Source organism: Daucus carota, chromosome 6 (genome assembly GCF_001625215.2).
Source record: "Daucus carota subsp. sativus chromosome 6, DH1 v3.0, whole genome shotgun sequence".
Classification (NCBI taxonomy): Eukaryota; Viridiplantae; Streptophyta; class Magnoliopsida; order Apiales; family Apiaceae; genus Daucus; species Daucus carota.
In genome coordinates, this window is record NC_030386.2 from 40,733,153 (window position 1) to 40,758,614 (window position 25,462).

General features: G+C 37.8%; 1 protein-coding gene across 1 annotated transcript in view; it reads left to right on the forward strand.

Moving 5' to 3' along the window:
* Nucleotides 1–11,622, forward strand: part of LOC135147296 (uncharacterized) — a 31,478-nt gene extending 19,856 nt beyond the window's left edge. Inside the window, exons 3-4 of the mRNA XM_064080235.1 lie at nt 4,429–4,521; nt 11,512–11,622. Of these exons, the coding sequence (XP_063936305.1) occupies nt 4,429–4,521; nt 11,512–11,622 (204 nt within the window). The remainder of the gene's footprint in view (nt 1–4,428; nt 4,522–11,511) is intronic.
* Nucleotides 11,623–25,462: the final 13,840 nt, after the last annotated feature.

A 25,462-nucleotide genomic window follows, 5' to 3' on the forward strand; every position in this document is an offset into this window, starting at 1 on the left:
GATTGTAGAAGGGGGGGGGGTTGAATACAATCGTCACTAAAAATCGCGGCGGAATAATCTGATTTGAAATAAACTTGTTAATCAGATTTTAATTAATTAATATAACAATGTTTTAAGTCGTTATATAATTAATAAGGTTCGTTTTAATGTCCACTAAAGTTCGTAGAATAAATTCGACAGGATGTATTCTAGTTTAGTGATTAAAACAACCGAGTGATCAAAGCACAGAAAACTGTGGATATAACAATTGCAAGTTACAAACAACTTGAAAGCTTTTACAATGCAATGAACACTTGGAAATGAAGAAGTGAAGCCATATTTATAGGCAAGCACTTTGAACTAGGTATGACATTGAAAGGAATGACTTTTAAGCTTAGGAATGACATTACAAAGGAAGATATGACATTGTTACACAAAGCCATGCCCTAAAACAAGAAAGGAATGACATAATTAAGCAATGTCATACTGCATAGGCACGGTATGACATTTTAAACTTGGTCACTAAGTCATTCGGTATGACTTACACCTCCAAAGCCATGTAGAACACTTCGGTATGACATTTTCAAGTCATTCAAATGGAAGTCATACACACAACTGCCAAATGTCTGAACTATAGACACGGTATGACTTTATTAAAAGTCATACCAGACTAAGTCAGGAAGCATACACACGGTATGACATATTATGTCATGCCAGGTTATGTCTGTTGAGAGCAAACGGTATGACTTATCAAGATAAAGTCATACCGAATGATCTACTCACACAAACAGCCATGGTATGGCATTTTTCAGACAAATCAGAGAAAGCCTTGTAGCAGGGCACGGTATGACATTCTTTTATAATGTCATACCGAGCTATTTGATGTATTAAAACAGTTTTAATAATTAAATAAATATTAGATAATTACCCACTTAATTATATTAATTATATAAATTCATAAATTAAATTAATTCGAAGGTGAATCAATTTAATAAATAAATTATACAACTAATTTAATTATTTAGATTAGTGAGATAATTAAATAAATACTTATAAAATTGTATATCTTCACCAGCAGAGACTTCCGGCAGGATTAAACTTTGTAGATCTTTGTCTTGATTGAACGACCACTTGTAGTTGATGCAGAATACTTAATTGGAGTAGCTGACACACAAATGTACTGTCTGGTTCATCTGTATCTAGCTGAATTAAATATTCTTTATCAATTAAACATTTGAGAAGTGGCTTGTTCGTCGATTCTTTGTCTTCGTAGTTCTTCTTCATTAGTAACAATAGTATGGAATCTTCTGAATAAATAAAGTATTAAAACTTTATACCTTCTGGACTTCTGGACGTGCTACAAAAGATTATTTGTACACTGAGGCTTGAACATATTAATGAACTTCTTCCAGTGGTGTGCAGCAGCATCCTGAAATTCTTCAGACATATAATTTCAATAAGTCACTTGACGTTCTTCGTACGGATTCCTTCAACAGTACTTGCTATTTAACTTGCTTTCTTATCAGAGTTGAGTTGGTACCTCTTTAATTACAAATAGGCTAAACATATGCCTTTCAATCTCCCCCTATTTGTTTGTTAACATAACATGCAAATTATCGAGAGGATAACTCAACTAACTGATAAGACAAAGGATTAAACATGAATTGTAAATAGCAAAAAGTTTCTGGTATTTCATTAAACATTGACCAGAATTCAAAAGATTACATTAGATTACAAAAGGATGTTCTTTTTGAACATATATTACAAATCCCTAATGAATCTAACGATCAACTTCTCCTTCTTCGATATCAGAAGTGTGAAGGATAGGAGTTGATGGTTCTTCCCTAGTTGGCACTTCAGATGTAGTGGATTCACCACGCTTCATTCGTTCCTTTGCCAGAGCCAGTTGATGTAGCACTTCCAAATCCACAGGGTCTTCGCGGAAGTCTGATGGCTGAGATTTTGTAACATTTTTCATCCTTCGAAAGTATTGAGCAACATTCTTTCGAGTGCAGTAAGCAAGAATCACATCATCAGCATCAGACTTAGCTTTAGAAGCAAAGCCCTTGGTTCTTAAAAGAGTGGAGGCAAGAGCAAGTTGTTTAGCTGGATACTTTGGCAAGGCTTCTTCGTTGAGATAGACAGTGCTGAAGATCTCCTTGTGAACGAACTTAACACAATAAGGATTCCTGACAACCTGAGGACTGTTGAATACAGCTTGTTCCAGCAGTTTGTCACGAAGAAGTTCATTCAGGTTGGAGCTGCGCTTTACCTTATTCCGAAGCACCCAGAGCTCAGATACAGAGAATGATTTCAGAGATTCGATAGATAGTCTGAAAGAACCATTCCTCTGTGTATAGACAATTAGCTCCCATTGCTCTAGCAAATTGTTGACCCCCACTGTCACATAATTCAATTCCAAAGCAAAGGCATGCATAAAGACATCCTCGTCAGGGTTTACCTCTCTAAGATCATAGATCAGAGATAAGAACTTGTTGTCGTCGAAAGGCTCCCTTTGAGGTCCATTAATGATTCTTCTTGCAATGTCCCAGCTTTTTCCTTCTTTCCTCCTTATATCAAGATTCTTCTGCTTGATTGCAGCATCATAGATTTTCTGTTTCTCGATCTTGATTTGTTCTTCTGTGATCAACTTGTCCTCTAGAAGTTTTTGGAAATCACGAAGCTTACGCTTCCTAGCTTCATTTTCAGCTTTGAACTTCCGGACATTCTCCTCATGTTCTAGGTCAACAGGTTCTTCATCCTGAAACAAATAACCCTCATCAAATTTACCTTCTTCTTCTTCTGCTTGACGATAGGTAGCATCGAAGATGTCATCATCATCCATATCCTGTGGATAGTCATCATAACTATCAGAATTGAAAACATTGTCGGACTGATGTAACGGTTCTTTGCCTTTAGACTTATGAGTTTCTTTGTCAGGGGCAGATCCAGAAGTGGTATTATCCTTGTTGCTTTGATTTGAGCTATTGCCTCTATCATCCCTGTCACCTTTGTCTCTATTCTCCCCCTTAGTTGAGGGATCCTCTCCGGAGGGTTGATCATCAGACTTGTTGGAGTTTCTGAGGAGTTGATCTAACTTGCTGTCGATGGTCTCAAATTTGGACATGTAAAGCTCATGATTAGACCTCATTTCAACAGCCAAGTCATGGATTTCCTCTTTAAGCTCATCCCTGTAAGAACTGGATGGCCTTTCCTCAGTTTTCTGTTGCAGGGTCACCAACTGTGCACCCTTGAGCTTCTCGTTCTCAGCAATCATTCTGGCAAGCTCAGCTCTTAGCTTTGCCATTTGTTCCTCAAACAGAGCAGGGTTAGTGTGTGCGCTCACCTCACGTACACTCAAAGCTGTTTCACTAGCCTCACGTGCATGTGTATCGCTCGGTGTTTGCCTTACATCACTCTGTTCATTCACTCTTCCCGCTGTACCTGTATATACTACCAATGTCCCCTGAGATGGGTTCAAAGGTAGTGGAGGAACAAATTGTCCTCCGGACGCCTGTGAGGGCAGATTAACTTGCACGCTGCCAAGTTCCGCCTGATCAGAAAATAAAGGGAGATCAGCAAAGTTTTCATAAATAATACATTGATTTTGAAAATCTGTGCACTCAGTAAACATAGTAACCTGTGTATCTGTTTGGTCTGGCACTAGCGTGAGTGCTAGCGCAGTGCTTGACTCTGTACAAGTTACCGCGGCCGGACGGTCAATTTCAATGGCCACATCCTGTAGAGAGAATGGGTCCAGAGACTGTTTATCTGCCATATCAAAATCTGAGCCTTGTTGGGAAGGCACAGATGAGGCTACAGTTGTCTCCAAGGTTTCCACCCTTTGCTTCTTTGAGGGAGACAGAGCTGTGGGTTTATTCATTAAACTACTCGAACTCCGTTTCCTCGCAACTTTACGAACAGGTTGCATTGAAGTGTTGGTTGATGTGTTTGGAGAAACGAATATTTGTTGAAGAGAATCTTCAGCTAGGTTATGAACCTGTGTGTTGTCAGGTTCATTGCTGGTAGGCTGGAAAACAAAATCAAGGTCACAAACAAAATCACAACCATAATCTGACGTATCAACATTAAAATTAGATGATAAATTAGAAAGTACCTGAGCTACCTGTAGGTCCTGACGGAAGGACTGCAGCTCTGGATTGATAGGAGAGTCAGAGGGTAGGGGTTGTGAGGTAGATTGTGTTTGTGGGATGATTTGGGATTGTGTTTGGTGTGGGAGAGGTTCAGATGAAGATGGTTGATGCTCGAAGAGATCATAATCCAAAGTTTGATCTTCAAATGAAGGGTTAGATTGTTCTGTTTGATGGATGGGGGAGTGATATGATGATTGGTTGGATGAGTGGTGTGAAGATTGTGCTTCTTGGGATTGTTGAGGTGAATGCTGCTGTTGTTGTTGTTGTAGAAGTTGTTGTTGATGGTGTTGTGTAGGTTGTTGAGTCTGCAGGGGTTGAGGTTCTTGAGGTTGCTGCTGCTGCTGCTGTTGCTGAGGTTGTGGTGGATGAGCCACTTGAAGTTGATACGGTTGAAGAGGAGCATTGAACATTTGGAGCATGTGAGGAGTGGTGATTAGTGGAATGGCTGCAAATTTGTTCTTATTATCCAACTGAGTCATAAGTTTGGTGCAGGCACGAGGAACTTGTGCCACAGGAGAGTTGGAGTAGTGTTCCTTCTCAGCGTCAGTCATCTTATCATTTAGAAACAGCATAATAAACCTTGGATAGAAACAGGAAACCTTTGCATTCTGTTCAACAGATCTGTTCCTAAGGGGCCCTAACTTGGAGAGAATAGCTTGCAGAATAAGCTTTCCAAAGTTAATCCGACGATTATAAACAATGCTGAACCCAATTTTCTGAAGCAGCGAGGTTATTACATTAAAGTTCTTGCGAGTGGTCGGAGCAAACACTTTAGCCAAAGTGTCGAAGAAAAGATCCCACTCAGGCTTCAGATTGCCTTTCAACATTCTAGGCAAATTGATCTCTCCCTGATATAAGATTGTCTCGAAGAAATTGGAGAGTTCAGCTTCGGTAGGGAGTTCAGCAAAATTCTCCCTGGGAAACCCCAAAATCCGATTCACATCATCAGTGCTGATAGTAATCGTACGTCCTCCGTGTAAATCTCCAGAAACCCGATGATTATCCAACAACGTAGTATTCAGGGCTGTCGAGTAGAAGTCCTGAATTGGTTGTATCTGGAGGTCTGCATGAGCTGTAATAGCAGTGCTGACGAGCGACTGGCTATTCAGAAACCGGACCCACGGTCTAAATCGAGCCAAACTGGCCTCGGGGTCGAAAAATCCATTCAAATTAGTCTCCTCGATAACAAAGCGACCGGCCATTCTTAGAATTAAAAATTGAATTAAGTGAGAATTTTTCAAATAAAATAATAATTTTCAAATTTCTCACAAATTTCAATTAATAATTAAATATCAATTAGTTAATTAATTAATAATTCGATTTATATGAATAAATACGAATTAAAATTTAATTAAACTTAAAATGGCTAATCAAAGTTCCAAACACTGCCTTAAACTCCAATTAATCCAAACAATCCCCAATTTGGCTTTAAAAACCCTAATGTCGAATTCCACGAAAAGGGGTTTCAAATCAGTTGATCCAAATCACCTCAAATCGACCAAAACGGATAACACACTGCAAATGACTTACAAACCCAGTCGAGAATCGTTCAAAATCGGTGATAAAACCCTTGACTCAGTCGAACTCGGTGAACTCGGTGAAATGGGTTTCAAACTTTAAAAAAAAAATCCGGCAGCAATTCGACTTAGAAACAAATTCATAAATTAAATTAATTCGAAGGTGAATCAATTTAATAAATAAATTATACAACTAATTTAATTATTTAGATTAGTGAGATAATTAAATAAATACTTATAAAATTGTATATCTTCACCAGCAGAGACTTCCGGCAGGATTAAACTTTGTAGATCTTTGTCTTGATTGAACGACCACTTGTAGTTGATGCAGAATACTTAATTGGAGTAGCTGACACACAAATGTACTGTCTGGTTCATCTGTACTGTTGAAGGAATCCGTACGAAGAACGTCAAGTGACTTATTGAAATTATATGTCTGAAGAATTTCAGGATGCTGCTGCACACCACTGGAAGAAGTTCATTAATATGTTCAAGCCTCAGTGTACAAATAATCTTTTGTAGCACGTCCAGAAGTCCAGAAGGTATAAAGTTTTAATACTTTATTTATTCAGAAGATTCCATACTATTGTTACTAATGAAGAAGAACTACGAAGACAAAGAATCGACGAACAAGCCACTTCTCAAATGTTTAATTGATAAAGAATATTTAATTCAGCTAGATACAGATGAACCAGACAGTACATTTGTGTGTCAGCTACTCCAATTAAGTATTCTGCATCAACTACAAGTGGTCGTTCAATCAAGACAAAGATCTACAAAGTTTAATCCTGCCGGAAGTCTCTGCTGGTGAAGATATACAATTTTATAAGTATTTACAAATTCTTTCTTGTTTTCCCTAACTTCCTCTGAGCCTTCATTGATAATCTCTAACGTATCCCAGATTTGCTTGGCGTTCGTACAATTAACAACAGCATTGTACATTACTGGATCTAGAGATTCCACCAATATTAGTTGGAGAGCGTCATCTAAGTTCATCTGTTCACTCTCTTCATCTGTGTACTCAGAAAGTTCTTTCGGAATGATCTGATGAGGTATTAACACACCATCCTCTTCGTGTGCTAATATGACATTCATCGGAGTAGTAACACCTTTGTCCAAGATCCCGATGTATTTTCGATTCGCGGTGCGGAGGAATAGGAACATGTGCCTCTTCCATAGGCCAAAGTGTTCTTTGCTGAACGGTGGGATTTTAATGCTACTGATCTTTTGTGTACTCATATTTAAGGATTTGAAGTGAATAGTGTTTGGATGAGATTTGGATTTTTGAAAGAAAAATATTTTAAATCAGAATTAATTTTTGGAATAAAATTAATTCGAATAAAAAATATTTGGACGTTACAGAGTGTGTATAGGATCTGATACGGAAAAATGGTATCAACCGCTCTGATGCCAATTGTTAGGTCCTGAAACGATTGTAGAAGGGGGGGGGGGGGTTGAATACAATCGTCATTAAAAATCGCGGCGGAATAATCTGATTTGAAATAAACTTGTTAATCAGATTTTAATTAATTAATATAACAATGTTTTAAGTCGTTATATAATTAATAAGGTTCGTTTTAATGTCCACTAAAGTTCGTAGAATAAATTCGACAGGATGTATTCTAGTTTAGTGATTAAAACAACCGAGTGATCAAAGCACAGAAAACTGTGGATATAACAATTGCAAGTTACAAACAACTTAAAAGCTTTTACAATGCAATGAACACTTGGAAATGAAGAAGTGAAGCCATATTTATAGGCAAGCACTTTGAACTAGGTATGACATTGAAAGGAATGACTTTTAAGCTTAGGAATGACATTACAAAGGAAGATATGACATTGTTACACAAAGCCATGCCCTAAAACAAGAAAGGAATGACATAATTAAGCAATGTCATACTGCATAGGCACGGTATGACATTTTAAACTTGGTCACTAAGTCATTCGGTATGACTTACACCTCCAAAGCCATGTAGAACACTTCGGTATGACATTTTCAAGTCATTCAAATGGAAGTCATACACACAACTGCCAAATGTCTGAACTATAGACACGGTATGACTTTATTAAAAGTCATACCAGACTAAGTCAGGAAGCATACACACGGTATGACATATTATGTCATGCCAGGTTATGTCTGTTGAGAGCAAACGGTATGACTTATCAAGATAAAGTCATACCGAATGATCTACTCACACAAACAGCCATGGTATGGCATTTTTCAGACAAATCAGAGAAAGCCTTGTAGCAGGGCACGGTATGACATTCTTTTATAATGTCATACCGAGCTATTTGATGTATTAAAACAGTTTTAATAATTAAATAAATATTAGATAATTACCCACTTAATTATATTAATTATATAAATTCATAAATTAAATTAATTCGAAGGTGAATCAATTTAATAAATAAATTATACAACTAATTTAATTATTTAGATTAGTGAGATAATTAAATAAATACTTATAAAATTGTATATCTTCACCAGCAGAGACTTCCGGCAGGATTAAACTTTGTAGATCTTTGTCTTGATTGAACGACCACTTGTAGTTGATGCAGAATACTTAATTGGAGTAGCTGACACACAAATGTACTGTCTGGTTCATCTGTATCTAGCTGAATTAAATATTCTTTATCAATTAAACATTTGAGAAGTGGCTTGTTCGTCGATTCTTTGTCTTCGTAGTTCTTCTTCATTAGTAACAATAGTATGGAATCTTCTGAATAAATAAAGTATTAAAACTTTATACCTTCTGGACTTCTGGACGTGCTACAAAAGATTATTTGTACACTGAGGCTTGAACATATTAATGAACTTCTTCCAGTGGTGTGCAGCAGCATCCTGAAATTCTTCAGACATATAATTTCAATAAGTCACTTGACGTTCTTCGTACGGATTCCTTCAACAGTACTTGCTATTTAACTTGCTTTCTTATCAGAGTTGAGTTGGTACCTCTTTAATTACAAATAGGCTAAACATATGCCTTTCAATCTCCCCCTATTTGTTTGTTAACATAACATGCAAATTATCGAGAGGATAACTCAACTAACTGATAAGACAAAGGATTAAACATGAATTGTAAATAGCAAAAAGTTTCTGGTATTTCATTAAACATTGACCAGAATTCAAAAGATTACATTAGATTACAAAAGGATGTTCTTTTTGAACATATATTACAAATCCCTAATGAATCTAACGATCAACTTCTCCTTCTTCGATATCAGAAGTGTGAAGGATAGGAGTTGATGGTTCTTCCCTGGTTGGCACTTCAGATGTAGTGGATTCACCACGCTTCATTCGTTCCTTTGCCAGAGCCAGTTGATGTAGCACTTCCAAATCCACAGGGTCTTCGCGGAAGTCTGATGGCTGAGATTTTGTAACATTTTTCATCCTTCGAAAGTATTGAGCAACATTCTTTCGAGTGCAGTAAGCAAGAATCACATCATCAGCATCAGACTTAGCTTTAGAAGCAAAGCCCTTGGTTCTTAAAAGAGTGGAGGCAAGAGCAAGTTGTTTAGCTGGATACTTTGGCAAGGCTTCTTCGTTGAGATAGACAGTGCTGAAGATCTCCTTGTGAACGAACTTAACACAATAAGGATTCCTGACAACCTGAGGACTGTTGAATATAGCTTGTTCCAGCAGTTTGTCACGAAGAAGTTCATTCAGGTTGGAGCTGCGCTTTACCTTATTCCGAAGCACCCAGAGCTCAGATACAGAGAATGATTTCAGAGATTCGACAGATAGTCTGAAAGAACCATTCCTCTGTGTATAGACAATTAGCTCCCATTGCTCTAGCAAATTGTTGACCCCCATTGTCACATAATTCAATTCCAAAGCAAAGGCATGCATAAAGACATCCTCGTCAGGGTTTACCTCTCTAAGATCATAGATCAGAGATAAGAACTTGTTGTCGTCGAAAGGCTCCCTTTGAGGTCCATTAATGATTCTTCTTGCAATGTCCCAGCTTTTTCCTTCTTTCCTCCTTATATCAAGATTCTTCTGCTTGATTGCAGCATCATAGATTTTCTGTTTCTCGATCTTGATTTGTTCTTCTGTGATCAACTTGTCCTCTAGAAGTTTTTGGAAATCACGAAGCTTACGCTTCCTAGCTTCATTTTCAGCTTTGAACTTCCGGACATTCTCCTCATGTTCTAGGTCAACAGGTTCTTCATCCTGAAACAAATAACCCTCATCAAATTTACCTTATTCTTCTTCTGCTTGACGATAGGTAGCATCGAAGATGTCATCATCATCCATATCCTGTGGATAGTCATCATAACTATCAGAATTGAAAACATTGTCGGACTGATGTAACGGTTCTTTGCCTTTAGACTTATGAGTTTCTTTGTCAGGGGCAGATCCAGAAGTGGTATTATCCTTGTTGCTTTGATTTGAGCTATTGCCTCTATCATCCCTGTCACCTTTGTCTCTATTCTCCCCCTTAGTTGAGGGATCCTCTCCGGAGGGTTGATCATCAGACTTGTTGGAGTTTCTGAGGAGTTGATCTAACTTGCTGTCGATGGTCTCAAATTTGGACATGTAAAGCTCATGATTAGACCTCATTTCAACAGCCAAGTCATGGATTTCCTCTTTAAGCTCATCCCTGTAAGAACTGGATGGCCTTTCCTCAGTTTTCTGTTGCAGGGTCACCAACTGTGCACCCTTGAGCTTCTCGTTCTCAGCAATCATTCTGGCAAGCTCAGCTCTTAGCTTTGCCATTTGTTCCTCAAACAGAGCAGGGTTAGTGTGTGCGCTCACCTCACGTACACTCAAAGCTGTTTCACTAGCCTCACGTGCATGTGTATCGCTCGGTGTTTGCCTTACATCACTCTGTTCATTCACTCTTCCCGCTGTACCTGTATATACTACCAATGTCCCCTGAGATGGGTTCAAAGGTAGTGGAGGAACAAATTGTCCTCCGGACGCCTGTGAGGGCAGATTAACTTGCACGCTGCCAAGTTCCGCCTGATCAGAAAATAAAGGGAGATCAGCAAAGTTTTCATAAATAATACATTGATTTTGAAAATCTGTGCACTCAGTAAACATAGTAACCTGTGTATCTGTTTGGTCTGGCACTAGCGTGAGTGCTAGCGCAGTGCTTGACTCTGTACAAGTTACCGCGGCCGGACGGTCAATTTCAATGGCCACATCCTGTAGAGAGAATGGGTCCAGAGACTGTTTATCTGCCATATCAAAATCTGAGCCTTGTTGGGAAGGCACAGATGAGGCTACAGTTGTCTCCAAGGTTTCCACCCTTTGCTTCTTTGAGGGAGACAGAGCTGTGGGTTTATTCATTAAACTACTCGAACTCCGTTTCCTCGCAACTTTACGAACAGGTTGCATTGAAGTGTTGGTTGATGTGTTTGGAGAAACGAATATTTGTTGAAGAGAATCTTCAGCTAGGTTATGAACCTGTGTGTTGTCAGGTTCATTGCTGGTAGGCTGGAAAACAAAATCAAGGTCACAAACAAAATCACAACCATAATCTGACGTATCAACATTAAAATTAGATGATAAATTAGAAAGTACCTGAGCTACCTGTAGGTCCTGACGGAAGGACTGCAGCTCTGGATTGATAGGAGAGTCAGAGGGTAGGGGTTGTGAGGTAGATTGTGTTTGTGGGATGATTTGGGATTGTGTTTGGTGTGGGAGAGGTTCAGATGAAGATGGTTGATGCTCGAAGAGATCATAATCCAAAGTTGATCTTCAAATGAAGGGTTAGATTGTTCTGTTTGATGGATGGGGGAGTGATATGATGATTGGTTGGATGAGTGGTGTGAAGATTGTGCTTCTTGGGATTGTTGAGGTGAATGCTGCTGTTGTTGTTGTTGTAGAAGTTGTTGTTGATGGTGTTGTGTAGGTTGTTGAGTCTGCAGGGGTTGAGGTTCTTGAGGTTGCTGCTGCTGCTGCTGTTGCTGAGGTTGTGGTGGATGAGCCACTTGAAGTTGATACGGTTGAAGAGGAGCATTGAACATTTGGAGCATGTGAGGAGTGGTGATTAGTGGAATGGCTGCAAATTTGTTCTTATTATCCAACTGAGTCATAAGTTTGGTGCAGGCACGAGGAACTTGTGCCACAGGAGAGTTGGAGTAGTGTTCCTTCTCAGCGTCAGTCATCTTATCATTTAGAAACAGCATAATAAACCTTGGATAGAAACAGGAAACCTTTGCATTCTGTTCAACAGATCTGTTCCTAAGGGGCCCTAACTTGGAGAGAATAGCTTGCAGAATAAGCTTTCCAAAGTTAATCCGACGATTATAAACAATGCTGAACCCAATTTTCTGAAGCAGCGAGGTTATTACATTAAAGTTCTTGCGAGTGGTCGGAGCAAACACTTTAGCCAAAGTGTCGAAGAAAAGATCCCACTCAGGCTTCAGATTGCCTTTCAACATTCTAGGCAAATTGATCTCTCCCTGATATAAGATTGTCTCGAAGAAATTGGAGAGTTCAGCTTCGGTAGGGAGTTCAGCAAAATTCTCCCTGGGAAACCCCAAAATCCGATTCACATCATCAGTGCTGATAGTAATCGTACGTCCTCCGTGTAAATCTCCAGAAACCCGATGATTATCCAACAACGTAGTATTCAGGGCTGTCGAGTAGAAGTCCTGAATTGGTTGTATCTGGAGGTCTGCATGAGCTGTAATAGCAGTGCTGACGAGCGACTGGCTATTCAGAAACCGGACCCACGGTCTAAATCGAGCCAAACTGGCCTCGGGGTCGAAAAATCCATTCAAATTAGTCTCCTCGATAACAAAGCGACCGGCCATTCTTAGAATTAAAAATTGAATTAAGTGAGAATTTTTCAAATAAAATAATAATTTTCAAATTTCTCACAAATTTCAATTAATAATTAAATATCAATTAGTTAATTAATTAATAATTCGATTTATATGAATAAATACGAATTAAAATTTAATTAAACTTAAAATGGCTAATCAAAGTTCCAAACACTGCCTTAAACTCCAATTAATCCAAACAATCCCCAATTTGGCTTTAAAAACCCTAATGTCGAATTCCACGAAAAGGGGTTTCAAATCAGTTGATCCAAATCACCTCAAATCGACCAAAACGGATAACACACTGCAAATGACTTACAAACCCAGTCGAGAATCGTTCAAAATCGGTGATAAAACCCTTGACTCAGTCGAACTCGGTGAACTCGGTGAAATGGGTTTCAAACTTTAAAAAAAAATCCGGCAGCAATTCGACTTAGAAACACGATTAGGAGTAACCAGCAAGCTTTTTAGACTTGGAATAAACGAAATTAGCAAGTTTTATCGCAAAAACTTGAAAAAGAATCGAGCAAGAACAATGGCAGTATGCGTGTAAGTGAGGGAGATGAAGTGGAGAATAGGTATGACTTTCTTTAGTTAAGTCATACGACTTTTGAATGGTCGGTATGACTTAATAAAGAAATGTCATACCGAACGAGTGAGTATGACAAACTTTGAAGTGCGGTATGACATTCATAAGCAATGTCATACCGAGAAGTGCAAGGCAGTTGATCAAACACGGTATGACATTATTAAATAATGTCATACCGAAGCAGTGAAGATTGAGGAATACGCTATAGTCGGTATGACTTTCTTTTGAAAAGTCATACCGAGCTTATAAAACAGAGTATTAATAAAGTAAAATAGAATATTACGATTTTTGATTAATTAAAAACAATAAAACTTTTTGCACATTTAATCAAAAATCTAATACACATAATATATAATATATTACACATATATTTTGTAAAATTCAACTTTAATTAAATATAAATACTTATGAATTTAACTTTAATTCATTAAAATGAATTAACTTAAAATCAAATATTTATGCTTAATTAATTTTGAAAAATACAACATAAATACATATAATTATCTAAATGCATGGAGAATATTACAGGGGAGTACGCAGCACTTAGAGAATTACAGAAACATATATGAGCATGTATAATTACACATAAAGTTATCAGATAATCTACACAAAATTATATAAAATCTAATAAAATAGACATAATTACACAGAAAATTCACAAAAATATATAATAATATGTAAAATTCATATAAAATATATATACAAAGAGAATCATGGCATATTTAACATCCCTAGCTCACAAACCAACTTAGAGAAAGTGGATTCATCAAGTGGTTTAGTGAAGATGTCTGCAATCTGATCAGCTGTGGGTACGAAATGTAACACCACAGTACCATTCATGACATGTTCTCGAATGAAATGATACCTGATATCTATGTGCTTGGTCCTGGAGTGTTGCACTGGATTGTTTGAAATGGCTATGGCACTGGTATTGTCACAAAATATTGGAATTTTGTCGATCGAAATACCATAATCATTTAATTGGTTTCTGATCCAGAGAATCTGAGCACAGCAACTGCCAGCAGCTATGTACTCAGCTTCAGCAGTAGAAGTAGACACTGAGTGTTGCTTCTTGCTGTACCAGGAAACCAACCGACGTCCTAGAAATTGACAACTTCCAGACGTACTCTTTCTATCAATCCTGCAACCTGCATAATCAGAATCTGTATAGCCGGTTAAGTCAAAACCAGTATTCTTAGGGTACCAAATACCTAAGCCAGGTGTACCCTTAAGATATCTAAAGATTCTTTTGACGGCTATAAGATGTGATTCCTTAGGATCAGCCTGAAACCTAGCACACAAACATGTTGCAAACATTATATCTGGTCTACTAGCAGTGAGATAGAGTAAGGAGCCAATCATACCTCGATAGCTTGAGATATCAACTTTCTTACCAGATTTATCCTGGTCAAGCTTAGTGGCAGTGGCCATGGGTGTCTTTGCCGGTGAACAGTCTTCTAGATTGTACTTCCTTAGAAGATCTCTGACATACTTAGACTGGCAAATAAAGATTCCATCTTCCTTTTGGCTTACTTGAAGACCAAGAAAGTAGGACAATTCACCCATCATACTCATCTCATAATTACTCTGCATCAACTTAGCAAATCTCTTGCACAAGTTATCGTTAGTAGAACCAAATATAATATCATCAACATATATTTGAACAAATATCATATTATTATCATGCAATTTGTAAAAGAGAGTTTTGTCTATGACACCTCTAGTAAATTTATTTTCAATTAAAAATTCAGAGAGGGTGTCATACCATGTCCTTGGTGATTGCTTAAGCCCATAGACAGCTTTGAATAGGAAGTATACAAAATCAGCAAATTCTGGATTTTCAAAGCCAGGGGGTTGTTCCAGATATACTTCTTCTTCTAGTTTTCCATTCAGAAATGCACTTTTCACATCCATCTGATAAACCTTGAAGTTGGAGTGTGCAGCAAATGCAAGAAATATTCTGATGGCTTCAAGACGAGCAACTGGAGCATAGGTTTCATCGTAGTCAATTCCTTCTTCCTGAGAATAACCTTTTGCAACCAGTCTGGCTTTGTTTCTTACAACAATGCCATCACCATCTAACTTGTTACGGAAGACCCATCTGGATCCAATTGTAGACTTTCCTTTTGGTCTTGGAACCAGGGCCCAGACTTCTTGTCTCTCAAATTGATTGAGTTCTTCTTGCATGGCAAGAACCCAATCAGGATCAGCAAGTGCTTCGTCTATTTTCTTTGGTTCTAATTGTGAAAGAAAGCCAGAGAATAGACATTCATTTGTCGTAGCACTTCTAGTCCTTACACCAACATCAGGATCACCAATAATCAGATCAAAGGGATGATCTCTGCTCCAAATCCTTTCCCTTGGAAGTTGTGTCCTTGATGATTCAGCAGTATCATCATTAGGCTGATGTGTATGACTAGTTGATCCACCAGCTCCCCCTGAGTTGTTGCCAGGTTGACTTGATGATCCACCACTAGCATTAGTGGAATCTCCAGCATTATTGCCATTTCCTCCACCATTGCCTGGATCATTATCATTGTTGTCATCACCTGTTGCAACCTCAGGTGGCACATCATCATCTGAATCAGAATCTGGATAGTTGTCAAACCTCAGAGATTCAGATGGATCAGCAGATTGTAAACTTGGTAGTTTAGTGTCATCAAATGTTACATTGACACTAACTTTCACTGACAGAGTATCAATTACAAAAACTCTATAAGCATTATTTGTATAACCAACAAAAATTGCTTCAGATGCCTTTGGCTCAAACTTGTTCAAGTTCTCTTCACCATCCTTGAGAACATAACACTTGGCTCCAAAGACATGAAGATGTTTGACATAAGGCTTCTTGTTGTTATACAGATGAAATGGAGTTTTCATATGATCCTTGTTGATCAAAGTTCTATTCTGGGTATAGCAGGCAGTAGACACAGCTTCAGCCCAAAAGTACAATGGAAGATTTGACTCAGCAATCATAGTCCTTGCAGCTTCGATCAGTGTACGATTCTTTCTTTCGACGACTCCATTCTGCTGAGGAGTCCTTGGTGCTGAATACTGCCTTCTAATTCCCTTTTCAGAGTAAAAGTTGATAAGAGTTTGATTCTTGAACTCTGTGCCATTGTCTGACCTTACAGCTTTGACTGGCACACTTTTTTCCAATTCAACTAACTTTATATGATCAATCACTGTCAAAGGGGTTTCATCCTTAGAAGCCAGGAAGTAAACCCAAGTAAATTTTGAGAAGTCATCCACAATAACCAAGGCATATCTTCCTCCATCAATGGATGCAACATTTACAGGGCCAAACAGATCCATATGCAACAAATGAAGTGGATCTGTAATGGTATTGATGGTTTTGCCTTTGTGAGATGCTCTCTTCGCTTTTCCTTTCTGACAAGCTTCACAAAGATCATCAGTTGAGAATTCCAGGGAAGGCAACCCTCTCACTAGATCTCTCTTGACTAGAGAGTTCATGGTTTTGAAGTTGAGATGTGAGAGCTTCTTATGCCATAACCAACTATCTTCAGCAGACGCTTTGGCGTAGAAACAGTGAACTTCGTTTCCTGGTCCTGAAGATAAATCAGCTACGAATATATTGCCTTTCCTTATGCCACATAGTGAAGGACGCTTATCCTTGATATGTTTAATGATACATATCTCCTTTTCAAAATGAACATAATAACCTTTGTCACAGAATTGACTGACACTCAGGAGATTATGTTGTAGTCCTTCTACTATTGCAATATCTTCTATGATGATCCTTCCAATTTTGTACTTGCCATATCCTACAGTACGACCTTTGCTATTATCAGCAAAACTGACTGTAGGGCCAGCTCCTTCTCTTATGTCCTCCAGCAGGGATTTATTGCCAGTCATGTGCATTGACGCTCCACTGTCAAGCACCCAGGTAACACGAACAACTCCACTGGCACCCTGCAAAAGACAACTTGATTAGACAGTCTTTGGGACCCACACTTGATTGGGTCCTGCAGTCTTAAAGAACTGATTTCTATTAGGTAATACAACAGAGCCTCTTGGACTGATACTTGGTTCAGATTTGACTGAACTTACTTCCTTAACAACAGCCTTATAAACCTTGGTTTTAGGCTTTGGAACATAAGTCTCCTTCCTAACACGAGGAGGACTAGCAGTCTTTGATCTAGCATGCTTGTTGTTTGTGTGTTGTCTTGGTGTCGTGTTTTCATTGTTAGCATGCAAATTATTAAAATAAGCAGACATAGTATTGAAAGCACAGAGCATACAGTTATCAACACCACAGAATTTATGACATGAATCAAATGTAGGAGCAACAGGAATATCAGTCATCACAGTAGGAACATTAACAGATTCTACTCTAACTTTGTTAACAGTTTTAAAGTTCTCAGTAGAATGACATCTGTTATTCTTGTTCTTACTATTCACAAAGTTATTAGGCTTGTTGAACTTAGTTCTCTCAGAGTTGACACCTAAACCAGCTTTAGGCAACCTAACATTGCCTTTCACTTTGATTGGTTTCAGTGATGTCGGGATCTCATCTTTCTTCTCATTACCCTCTTTCATTTTAAGGTCTTCCTGTTTGAGTTCATATTTAATGACAACAGGAGTTTCTAACAGAGGTTCAGCTTCTGAGGCCTTAAACAAAGGTTGAGGGGAATCTTTCAAAACAAAAGGAATTCCTCTCTCCTTTGCACTCTTCTTAAAGGGAGTAATGTTACTAGCCTTACCTACAGATTTGTTATAGTCAAAGCCTATTCCAACAGTTCTCTTGATCTCTTGTTTATCATTAAGTTCTTTGACTATCAAGGAGGCATCCTTAAAGGCTTTACATTTCACTTTCTCTTCGTCTAGCTGAAGTCTTAAAGCAATCTCACCTTTCTCTAGAACTTTGACTTTAGCACTTTGAAATCCTAAATCCATAGTCAATTGTTCTATTTTAGGTTTTAATACTTTCATCTCATTCATTTTATAAGCATGAATATCTAAGACTAAAGTATCAATTTTAAGATTGGCAGCTTTCAACTTTTTAATAGCATCATCTCTTTCAAGTCCTAATTGCATAAACAGTTTAGGGCATGTAGGATCTACCTGAAAGCTTCCAGCAGGAGGAGGTGAAGATGATCCAGCATCAGCCATGAGAGCAACATTCCCAATCTGCTCTTCTTCATCACTATCTGTATCATCCCAGCTTTTCCCTTCTGCTAGATATGATTTGCTCTTGAAGCTTTGACTTCCAGAAGTACCATGATGCTTTCTAACCAGTGCATCATACTTCTGCTTCAGCTCATCATACGAATCTTTTCTTTTTCCTTGAACCTTGGGCTGTTTGCATTCAGTTGCAAAGTGTCCAGGTTCACCACAATTGAAGCATTTGAACTTGCTCCTGTCCACCATCCCAGTCTTGTATCCTCCTTTGCTTGTAGAAGATGAATAACCTCCCTTCTGAAACTTACTAACAGTAGGTTTGTATTTATAGGAAGGGTTCTTCCGGAATCTCATGTTTCCAAACTTCTTGGCAAACAGGGATAGAGATTGATCTTCTAACAGTTCCAGCTCTTCCATTGTATAGAACTCATCATCACCACTGGAAGAAGCAGTCTGACCCATCTCAGGTACAACAAACTCCTGAGTGGTTTTAGAAGGAACAACAACATCCTTCTTCTTTTCTTCCAGTACAGGTGACTCAACAACTAGAGCTCTCGAATGGTTCTGTGTTTTACCCCAGCCATATCTCTGTTTACTCTGAACTTGCTCCAGTTCATAAGTTTTCAAAACTCCGTAGAGTCTTTCCAGAGAAATCTCATTCAGATCTCTGCTTTCCCTGATGGCAGTGATTCTGTGTTCCAGATGTTCAGGAAGGGTTAAGAGAAACTTCATGTTGACCTCTTTCTTGTCGTAGAATTTCCCATTCAGATTTAAATTATTTATCAAATTATTAAGTCTGATAAATACTTCTGAAATCCCTTCACCGGGATGAGAACCAAACTGTTCATACTGAGCCATCAGTATCTCTTTCTTGTTTTCCCTAACTTCCTCTGAGCCTTCATTGATAATCTCTAACGTATCCCAGATTTGCTTGGCGTTCGTACAATTAACAACAGCATTGTACATTACTGGATCTAGAGATTCCACCAATATTAGTTGGAGAGCGTCATCTAAGTTCATCTGTTCACTCTCTTCATCTGTGTACTCAGAAAGTTCTTTCGGAATGATCTGATGAGGTATTAACACACCATCCTCTTCGTGTGCTAATATGACATTCATCGGAGTAGTAACACCTTTGTCCAAGATCCCGATGTATTTTCGATTCGCGGTGCGGAGGAATAGGAACATGTGCCTCTTCCATAGGCCAAAGTGTTCTTTGCTGAACGGTGGGATTTTAATGCTACTGATCTTTTGTGTACTCATATTTAAGGATTTGAAGTGAATAGTGTTTGGATGAGATTTGGATTTTTGAAAGAAAAATATTTTAAATCAGAATTAATTTTTGGAATAAAATTAATTCGAATAAAAAATATTTGGACGTTACAGAGTGTGTATAGGATCTGATACGGAAAAATGGTATCAACCTGGCTCTGATACCAATTGTTAGGTCCTGAAACGATTGTAGAAGGGGGGGGGGGTTGAATACAATCGTCACTAAAAATCGCGGCGGAATAATCTGATTTGAAATAAACTTGTTAATCAGATTTTAATTAATTAATATAACAATGTTTTAAGTCGTTATATAATTAATAAGGTTCGTTTTAATGTCCACTAAAGTTCGTAGAATAAATTCGACAGGATGTATTCTAGTTTAGTGATTAAAACAACCGAGTGATCAAAGCACAGAAAACTGTGGATATAACAATTGCAAGTTACAAACAACTTGAAAGCTTTTACAATGCAATGAACACTTGGAAATGAAGAAGTGAAGCCATATTTATAGGCAAGCACTTTGAACTAGGTATGACATTGAAAGGAATGACTTTTAAGCTTAGGAATGACATTACAAAGGAAGATATGACATTGTTACACAAAGCCATGCCCTAAAACAAGAAAGGAATGACATAATTAAGCAATGTCATACTGCATAGGCACGGTATGACATTTTAAACTTGGTCACTAAGTCATTCGGTATGACTTACACCTCCAAAGCCATGTAGAACACTTCGGTATGACATTTTCAAGTCATTCAAATGGAAGTCATACACACAACTGCCAAATGTCTGAACTATAGACACGGTATGACTTTATTAAAAGTCATACCAGACTAAGTCAGGAAGCATACACACGGTATGACATATTATGTCATGCCAGGTTATGTCTGTTGAGAGCAAACGGTATGACTTATCAAGATAAAGTCATACCGAATGATCTACTCACACAAACAGCCATGGTATGGCATTTTTCAGACAAATCAGAGAAAGCCTTGTAGCAGGGCACGGTATGACATTCTTTTATAATGTCATACCGAGCTATTTGATGTATTAAAACAGTTTTAATAATTAAATAAATATTAGATAATTACCCACTTAATTATATTAATTATATAAATTCATAAATTAAATTAATTCGAAGGTGAATCAATTTAATAAATAAATTATACAACTAATTTAATTATTTAGATTAGTGAGATAATTAAATAAATACTTATAAAATTGTATATCTTCACCAGCAGAGACTTCCGGCAGGATTAAACTTTGTAGATCTTTGTCTTGATTGAACGACCACTTGTAGTTGATGCAGAATACTTAATTGGAGTAGCTGACACACAAATGTACTGTCTGGTTCATCTGTATCTAGCTGAATTAAATATTCTTTATCAATTAAACATTTGAGAAGTGGCTTGTTCGTCGATTCTTTGTCTTCGTAGTTCTTCTTCATTAGTAACAATAGTATGGAATCTTCTGAATAAATAAAGTATTAAAACTTTATACCTTCTGGACTTCTGGACGTGCTACAAAAGATTATTTGTACACTGAGGCTTGAACATATTAATGAACTTCTTCCAGTGGTGTGCAGCAGCATCCTGAAATTCTTCAGACATATAATTTCAATAAGTCACTTGACGTTCTTCGTACGGATTCCTTCAACAGTACTTGCTATTTAACTTGCTTTCTTATCAGAGTTGAGTTGGTACCTCTTTAATTACAAATAGGCTAAACATATGCCTTTCAATAATGTCATACCGAAGCAGTGAAGATTGAGGAATACGCTATAGTCGGTATGACTTTCTTTTGAAAAGTCATACCGAGCTTATAAAACAGAGTATTAATAAAGTAAAATAGAATATTACGATTTTTGATTAATTAAAAACAATAAAACTTTTTGCACATTTAATCAAAAATCTAATACACATAATATATAATATATTACACATATATTTTGTAAAATTCAACTTTAATTAAATATAAATACTTATGAATTTAACTTTAATTCATTAAAATGAATTAACTTAAAATCAAATATTTATGCTTAATTAATTTTGAAAAATACAACATAAATACATATAATTATCTAAATGCATGGAGAATATTACAGGGGAGTACGCAGCACTTAGAGAATTACAGAAACATATATGAGCATGTATAATTACACATAAAGTTATCAGATAATCTACACAAAATTATATAAAATCTAATAAAATAGACATAATTACACAGAAAATTCACAAAAATATATAATAATATGTAAAATTCATATAAAATATATACAAAGAGAATCATGGCATATTTAACATCCCTAGCTCACAAACCAACTTAGAGAAAGTGGATTCATCAAGTGGTTTAGTGAAGATGTCTGCAATCTGATCAGCTGTGGGTACGAAATGTAACACCACAGTACCATTCATGACATGTTCTCGAATGAAATGATACCTGATATCTATGTGCTTGGTCCTGGAGTGTTGCACTGGATTGTTTGAAATGGCTATGGCACTGGTATTGTCACAAAATATTGGAATTTTGTCGATCGAAATACCATAATCATTTAATTGGTTTCTGATCCAGAGAATCTGAGCACAGCAACTGCCAGCAGCTATGTACTCAGCTTCAGCAGTAGAAGTAGACACTGAGTGTTGCTTCTTGCTGTACCAGGAAACCAACCGACGTCCTAGAAATTGACAACTTCCAGACGTACTCTTTCTATCAATCCTGCAACCTGCATAATCAGAATCTGTATAGCCGGTTAAGTCAAAACCAGTATTCTTAGGGTACCAAATACCTAAGCCAGGTGTACCCTTAAGATATCTAAAGATTCTTTTGACGGCTATAAGATGTGATTCCTTAGGATCAGCCTGAAACCTAGCACACAAACATGTTGCAAACATTATATCTGGTCTACTAGCAGTGAGATAGAGTAAGGAGCCAATCATACCTCGATAGCTTGAGATATCAACTTTCTTACCAGATTTATCCTGGTCAAGCTTAGTGGCAGTGGCCATGGGTGTCTTTGCCGGTGAACAGTCTTCTAGATTGTACTTCCTTAGAAGATCTCTGACATACTTAGACTGGCAAATAAAGATTCCATCTTCCTTTTGGCTTACTTGAAGACCAAGAAAGTAGGACAATTCACCCATCATACTCATCTCATAATTACTCTGCATCAACTTAGCAAATCTCTTGCACAAGTTATCGTTAGTAGAACCAAATATAATATCATCAACATATATTTGAACAAATATCATATTATTATCATGCAATTTGTAAAAGAGAGTTTGTCTATGACACCTCTAGTAAATTTATTTTCAATTAAAAATTCAGAGAGGGTGTCATACCATGTCCTTGGTGATTGCTTAAGCCCATAGACAGCTTTGAATAGGAAGTATACAAAATCAGCAAATTCTGGATTTTCAAAGCCAGGGGGTTGTTCCAGATATACTTCTTCTTCTAGTTTTCCATTCAGAAATGCACTTTTCACATCCATCTGATAAACCTTGAAGTTGGAGTGTGCAGCAAATGCAAGAAATATTCTGATGGCTTCAAGACGAGCAACTGGAGCATAGGTTTCATCGTAGTCAATTCCTTCTTCCTGAGAATAACCTTTTGCAACCAGTCTGGCTTTGTTTCTTACAACAATGCCATCACCATCTAACTTGTTACGGAAGACCCATCTGGATCCAATTGTAGACTTTCCTTTTGGTCTTGGAACCAGGGCCCAGACTTCTTGTCTCTCAAATTGATTGAGTTCTTCTTGCATGGCAAGAACCCAATCAGGATCAGCAAGTGCTTCGTCTATTTTCTTTGGTTCTAATTGTGAAAGAAAGCCAGAGAATAGACATTCATTTGTCGTAGCACTTCTAGTCCTTACACCAACATCAGGATCACCAATAATCAGATCAAAGGGATGATCTCTGCTCCAAATCCTTTCCCTTGGAAGTTGTGTCCTTGATGATTCAGCAGTATCATCATTAGGCTGATGTGTATGACTAGTTGATCCACCAGCTCCCCCTGAGTTGTTGCCAGGTTGACTTGATGATCCACCACTAGCATTAGTGGAATCTCCAGCATTATTGCCATTTCCTCCACCATTGCCTGGATCATTATCATTGTTGTCATCACCTGTTGCAACCTCAGGTGGCACATCATCATCTGAATCAGAATCTGGATAGTTGTCAAACCTCAGAGATTCAGATGGATCAGCAGATTGTAAACTTGGTAGTTTAGTGTCATCAAATGTTACATTGACACTAACTTTCACTGACAGAGTATCAATTACAAAAACTCTATAAGCATTATTTGTATAACCAACAAAATTGCTTCAGATGCCTTTGGCTCAAACTTGTTCAAGTTCTCTTCACCATCCTTGAGAACATAACACTTGGCTCCAAAGACATGAAGATGTTTGACATAAGGCTTCTTGTTGTTATACAGATGAAATGGAGTTTTCATATGATCCTTGTTGATCAAGTTCTATTCTGGGTATAGCAGGCAGTAGACACAGCTTCAGCCCAAAAGTACAATGAAGCTTTGACTCAGCAATCATAGTCCTTGCAGCTTCGATCAGTGTACGATTCTTTCTTTCGACGACTCCATTCTGCTGAGGAGTCCTTGGTGCTGAATACTGCCTTCTAATTCCCTTTTCAGAGTAAAAGTTGATAAGAGTTTGATTCTTGAACTCTGTGCCATTGTCTGACCTTACAGCTTTGACTGGCACACCTTTTCCAATTCAACTAACTTTATATGATCAATCACTGTCAAAGGGGTTTCATCCTTAGAAGCCAGGAAGTAAACCCAAGTAAATTTTGAGAAGTCATCCACAATAACCAAGGCATATCTTCCTCCATCAATGGATGCAACATTTACAGGGCCAAACGATCCATATGCAACAAATGAAGTGGATCTGTAATGGTATTGATGGTTTTGCCTTTGTGAGATGCTCTCTTCGCTTTTCCTTTCTGACAAGCTTCACAAAGATCATCAGTTGAGAATTCCAGGGAAGGCAACCCTCTCACTAGATCTCTCTTGACTAGAGAGTTCATGGTTTTGAAGTTGAGATGTGAGAGCTTCTTATGCCATAACCAACTATCTTCAGCAGACGCTTTGGCGTAGAAACAGTGAACTTCGTTCCTGGTCCTGAAGATAAATCAGCTACGAATATATTGCCTGTCCTTATGCCACATAGTGAAGGACGCTTATCCTTGATATGTTTAATGATACATATCTCCTTTTCAAATGAACATAATAACCTTTGTCACAGAATTGACTGACACTCAGGAGATTATGTTGTAGTCCTTCTACTATTGCAATATCTTCTATGATGATCCTTCCAATTTTGTACTTGCCATATCCTACAGTACGACCTTTGCTATTATCAGCAAAACTGACTGTAGGGCCAGCTCCTTCTCTTATGTCCTCCAGCAGGGATTTATTGCCAGTCATGTGCATTGACGCTCCACTGTCAAGCACCCAGGTAACACGAACAACTCCACTGCACCCTGCAAAGACAACTTGATTAGACAGTCTTTGGACCCACACTTGATTGGGTCCTGCAGTCTTAAAGAACTGATTTCTATTAGGTAATACAACAGAGCCTCTTGGACTGATACTTGGTTCAGATTTGACTGAACTTACTTCCTTAACAACAGCCTTATAAACCTTGGTTTTAGGCTTTGGAACATAAGTCTCCTTCCTAACACGAGGAGGACTAGCAGTCTTGATCTAGCATGCTTGTTGTTTGTGGTGTTGTCTTGGTGTCGTGTTTCATGTTAGCATGCAAATTATTAAAATAAGCAGACATAGTATTGAAAGCACAGAGCATACAGTTATCAACACCACAGAATTTATGACATGAATCAAATGTAGGAGCAACAGGAATATCAGTCATCACAGTAGGAACATTAACAGATTCTACTCTAACTTTGTTACAGTTTTAAAGTTCTCAGTAGAATGACATCTGTTATTCTTGTTCTTACTATTCACAAAGTTATTAGGCTTGTTGAACTTAGTTCTCTCAGAGTTGACACCTAA